Here is a 5519-nt window from a genome sequence, read left to right as displayed (position 1 = left end):
GCAACACACTGGGCACAAGTAACGCTGCCAATATTAATAACAACAATAATAATAATAATAAATACTATATCTATTTTTAAGTTATTTGAGTACTCAAAAACCTGCAGAATCCTGAGTGTGGGTCATTCCCTTACTGATCTCCCTCGCTGCTGCAATGGACTCCCTATTTTAGAAATGTCCCTCTGACACGGTAAATGTGCTGCTGGGAACAAACGTACCGTTCATGATTCCAGGGTTAAGAAAAAAAAAAAATACTAATTTAAAAGTGAAAACAGGACTTGATGGTGGTCAAGGGGTTAAGGCTGACATTTTCAGAGTCTGGGTTGCAACATTCGTTAATAATAAACCAGACTGTAGTCTTGAAAACGATATGACTTGCTTTGGTTCCTCTCGTCGAGGCCAATATTAAGACTTCAACCAGCTCTTGCCTCTTTACGTCCTCGTGGAATTTAGCCACACTTTTCAGACGCACTCACATTTGATATTCTCTTCAACGGTTCGTTCATTCAAAACAGAGAGTTGTGGACGCTAAATGTTATCCCGAAAGTGATACTGGAGCTAAACAGGCGAATAAAATTCACCAGCTAGTCGCCGACTCAAATATGATTACCTTGAGATTAGGGACTAATTGCTCGGGGTTCATGGAGACCAGCCCACCATAAAGCCAGGAGGACTTGGGGAGCCGCACTGTGGGCTTCCACAAAAGAGAGCGATGAGAGCACACACGCTTCCAACAAGTCATTCTCAACAGCTACAAGCTGCACACAAAGACCACACACCGCGCCAAAGACATGTTAATGTAATCCCAGGGTTCTCACTTCTTCCTCGAACAAAACCAGCTCTGCAAAATACCTGATAGAAGATAGTTTCTGGTGCTGGTAAGATTTCACTTAAAAGTCCCCAACAGGGTTTTTTCTTTTTGTGTGTGTGTCTGTGTGTGTGTGTGTGTGTGTGTGTGTGTGTGTGTAGGGGGGGGGCTGCTTGATGGCCTGAGACTGGGACTTAAAATGGTACAAGCAAAAGAGAAGTGCGAGTTTAGTTTCCTAATTTAGTGAAAAAGTCACATTTCCGAATATTATTTCTGAAAAAATAGATATTATTATTATTTATTTATTTTATTTTTTTAAGTTGGAGGCCTAAAGGTGAAGGTGAGTGTCGCCTGAAATGAATCGCTCCAGAAAAAAACCGGCTCACACGCTCCTCGTCGTACACTACACACTTACGGTGTGTGAGCCGAAGGGTGCAGCTGAGCCCGAGCCAAAGCCACAGTACCGAACCTCTGAGGGGTTCTGAGAGGTTCACCTCGAACCGGGAAGACTGTATTAAGACCAGATACATCAGGGATAGACAACGCAGTGTCACTTTACGACATGGTCCCTTGTAGTTACGGCTGCAAACGCGTGGTTTTTGGTCCTGCGGGCTGGATACTGTAAGCGCCGGGAAAACGGAGTGGGGATAATGAGCAATAACCCCCTTTATCAAAACCAGTGACCCCATGTAAAAGAAGGGCATTAGGCGGAGAAACGGGAGTCGGGTGCAAACGAGGGCCTGCGGGATTAACGCGGCTGCATGTGAGCGTTACTCGACGGCCCTGCGGGATAAAATACACCTGATTCTTTTGGATCCGTATCTTAAAAAAGAGTAGCGACGGGCTTTTTCCATTCAAATCGTCAGAAGTTGAACAGGTAGGAGACAGGTCGGCCGGTTTACTCCTGAGTAAAAAGCCACAGCGAAGCGTGTCTCAAAACAAGTCGTTTTTGTTTAATTCTCGCGGAGGAGTTTTGAAATAAAGGGGGATGCGGGGGTCAGAGAGGCCCACGTCGCCTTCTGAAGAGGGAATAAGTTTAGTAAATCTGACCGTGAGCAAGAAATCATCATTTAGCCCGGCCCGGCTCAGGATAAGGGACAACAGTTAGAGCGAAAGCCTAAAGCCTTGAAGCTTGTAATTAAAAATCAAATAAGAACAAAACAGCTTTAGCTGTAGGACACGTGACAGCGGCGAATTGAAAACAACTTATTAAATCACCTATCGTTGCCTCCGTCGCCTGGCAACCACACTGTTTACCGTTTAAGACCTAAAGCTCCATCAGGTGGCGGGAGAATGGTCTCTAATGGTTATTATAGGCTGCCGTTTATTTGCAGAGCAGGCGCCTACGGAGAAACACATTTCCGATTGAGTTCAATGCGACCGTTTGAGAAAAAAAAAAAAAAAAAAAAACGTTGAATAGTTGTGCCAAACAGCGTGGAGCGTTGTCTGTCTTTATTAAAACAGGCCTGTGCTGGTTTTGTTATTGAGGGCGGACAGAAACAGCGTTTCGCCGTTTCCCTTTCAACCCCCCCCCGATTGATTATTGATAAAGCAGCCGACAGGCCCGGCGCGACGGTTCACCTCGCGGGCTATTGGAGCAGAATCCCGCGCTGTTTGGTCAGGGATTTCAACGATAAGCTGCCCTTTGAGCAGCGCTCGTGTTTGATGTAGGGAGCCGAGGGACCTCACCTTTCTGACTCACACGGCAGAAAAAAAAAAAAAAAACAACAAATCAAAACACACACACACACACACACCAGCGTCTCAAACACCGTCTCTCTCCCCCTCTACCTCTCTCTCTCTCTCTCTAACACACACACAGAAAGAGAAAAGAAAAAGGCACATAAAGGCTCCGTTTACTCTACGCGTGTGTGAGCCGCAGCATTTAACGATGAGCCAGGGACGTGTGTGATTTTTGTCGGAGAACAGAGCAGAAAAAAAAAAAAAAAAACAGGCATCCGCTATTTAAATGTCACGTCAGGGTTGGGAGCCTCAGTGTTGATATAGTGTTTAGTTCGGTCGGTGCTCGCCGAGCGTCGGCCCGTGCGAGAGCCCGGTTGTTGAGATGACCATTCGATAGAAGCTGGAATTTACTGCCTAATGTCTCACAATGAGCCCAAGAATCAGTAATAATAAATAAATAACCTCATCAAAAGAGAAAAAAAAAGATCTCATAGAAAACGAAAGGATGATAATAAAAGTAATAATTATAATAATAATGATGACTTAGGGGTTTGATACGCCTATTTCTATTTAACACCGAATATATTGACATGTTTTCACAAATAAAAAGCTTAACTGTCATGTTTCCATAATTTATTAATAGGACTGTCTTGTAGTAAGTCAAATAACTATATAAGTTACAAAGAAATAAAACGTACAAATACCAATGAAACGACAACAAGCCGGCAATAGCGCCAAAAAACTTTGTACAACAGATAGCTAAAATTCAAAACTTTTACAGAAATATACAAGCTAGGTCTACGGCTTACATTAAATTCTATTATAAATCAGAGTCGTCGCGTGTGTCTGTTCGTGTGCTTGCGAAAGGAAATTTAACAGCACCCATGTTCAGCAGTCCTGTGGTCTATGTGCCTCCCTGTTCAGCTTCGCCTTTCCCCCAACTAATGCGGCCTATTTGACTGCTGATTCTTCTTTTGTCTCAATATAATTTACATAAATAAATCCCAAGAATTTCACATCCGCAGTTTCTGGACAAGTGTTTCTTCCACGTGAGTCCGATTTCCTTCCCAGAGGTGAGAATTCGAGAAGGGCTGCGCCGATTTCACTCGGCTCTTGTTCACATGCGCACATTTACAGTGAAACTTGTCGAAGTCTTAACAGGGTCGGGGGGGGAAAAAATGTCTTTTTTCTTTAAATAGAGGAAGGTTTAAATCAAAGCCGGCGCCTCTTGTCACCACGTCCTGCCGTATAACAGGGCTGAACACTGCAGGGCCGTGCCGTACTCTGAGCCCGGGGAGTTGAGGTGGGAGAGGCCGGCCACCTGGCCCTGCAGCGACGGCGGACTGGAGGAGTGCGGCGCCAAATCTGGAGAGTGCCCTGTGCTTCCCACCTGCTGGCTCTGGTGCTGCCCGAGGCCGGACGTGTTGCTGGACATGATCATGACATTGCCCGCTTGCTGATGGTGCGTCTGCGCGGAGGATGTGGGTGTGTGGCCGGTGCCTTGGCACGGCTTCCCGTCCTTCACCAGCACCGGCACGGCCACCCTCCGCGGGGACTGCTGCTGCTGCTGCTGCTGGCAGGAGCCGCTCTCCTGCTGCATCTGCTGCTGGGAAACTTTGTCCTTGGCCTGCCTCTTCATCTTATACCGGTGATTCTGGAACCAGATTTTCACCTGGGTCGGGGTGAGGTGGATCATACTTGCCAGGTGCTCCCTCTCCGGTGCCGACAGGTATTTCTGCTGCTTAAAGCGCCTCTCCAGCTCGTAGACCTGCGCCTGGGAGAACAGCACTCGCCTCTTCCTCCGCGGGGTACTGGACAGAGAGCCCATGCCTTTACCCACGTCTGCCAGGGAGCTGAGGCTGCCCATACTGCCCATGTTCATGCCCGACGACGAGCCCATGAAGCGAGAAACTGACGGAACATAAAAACAAAATAAACATAAATACAGTGAAATTCATGTTCTTGATGTGTCTTTATGTGGAAAATACATAAATTGGTTTCACGTTCGGTGAACGAGTGATTTTTGATAGAGAAAACTATGGGATATAATTTCACCAAGCCATGCAATTACAACCCTGACGATCGTTTTCATGGCAGGTCAAAAAAAAAAAAAAAAAGGGCAACACAACAATATCTGGATTTTGCTGAGAAGAAAAGTCTCAAAAAGATCCTCAAACAAACATAAATCCCGAAGCCACAATGCGCGCCAAAGTCCATATTCATAAATAATCAAAGTGTGTCAACTAACAAGTGCAGCAAAGGCTCGTAGCTGACAGCACATTATTGTTGGATTATTGCGGTGAAAGAGTCGACACTGGTTAATAAATGATCTTAAATAAACGCGCAAAGCATAGAGGGAAATTTCATGCTCCTCCGGCGAGACTTTTTCCAGATGTTGCACGCCGAGAAATAATACACGAGGACTTATTTTCATTTTTTTGCCCTTCCTCATAAGAAAAATACGGAACTCTAAACTAGGGGGGGGTATGCAGGGTGCCCACATTTGCGCACAGACACGCACAGGTGACAGAAACAACACGCCGGGCGCCGAATGCAGCGTAAAACAGCGGGCATGGACCCCGAACCCTGGATTTCAGCATATAGCCTGCCCCCCTGCCATAACTCAAAGCTGCAGTCAAAGTACAGGTGCGGGATACTCACTAGTGGAGAAGCGCGGGTCTGGGTTGGCGCCGTACCAGCCGGTGGCCGTGGCGCTGCCCCTCATGCCGTCCTGGTAGGACGGCAGGTCGCCCATGTTGCCCAGGTTGCCGTTGCAGTAGCCCCCCATGGGCGTGTGTGACAGCTGGGAAACACCTGCCGCAGTCATGTGGTAAGCCGCGGACACGGTCCCATTGTGGCCCATGTGGTGCTGCTGCATCGCCGCCTGAGAAACCTGCGGCTGCCGGTAGGAAGTGAGAGGTGCCCCCAAGTTGTTATTCTCCATACTTAATTTCTTATAGCTCTCCTCAAGGGGACTCAAGATATCGGAAACAGAAAAAGGAGTCGTATGCTTAGGGCTCATCGACAT

At 47.0% G+C, this 5519-nt stretch overlaps 1 protein-coding gene across 1 annotated transcript; it reads right to left on the bottom strand.

The window, feature by feature from the left end:
* Positions 1-3146: 3146 nt before the first annotated feature.
* nkx2.1 (NK2 homeobox 1) lies at positions 3147-5519 on the bottom strand. The gene is made up of 2 exons (XM_040137699.1): positions 5153-5519; positions 3147-4402 (listed from the first exon to the last, which is right to left on the bottom strand). Exons 1-2 carry the CDS (start codon positions 5517-5519, stop codon positions 3723-3725), a joined length of 1047 nt encoding a protein of 348 aa, XP_039993633.1. The 3' UTR covers positions 3147-3722.

This window comes from Xiphias gladius, chromosome 10, assembly GCF_016859285.1.
Source record: "Xiphias gladius isolate SHS-SW01 ecotype Sanya breed wild chromosome 10, ASM1685928v1, whole genome shotgun sequence".
Taxonomy (NCBI): Eukaryota; Metazoa; Chordata; class Actinopteri; order Istiophoriformes; family Xiphiidae; genus Xiphias; species Xiphias gladius.
The sequence above is the reverse complement of the archived record's forward strand: the minus strand, read 5'-3'. Positions and strand labels throughout refer to the sequence as shown.

Excerpts from the sequence above, each read along its gene's own strand:
- nkx2.1 (XM_040137699.1), bottom strand. The coding sequence starts at position 5,519 with ATGTCGATGAGCCCTAAGCATACGACTCCTTTTTCTGTTTCCGATATC. Across the intron at positions 4,403-5,152 it reads AGACCCGCGCTTCTCCACTA|TTTCTCGCTTCATGGGCTCG; the intron begins GTGAGTATCCCG and ends ATGTTCCGTCAG.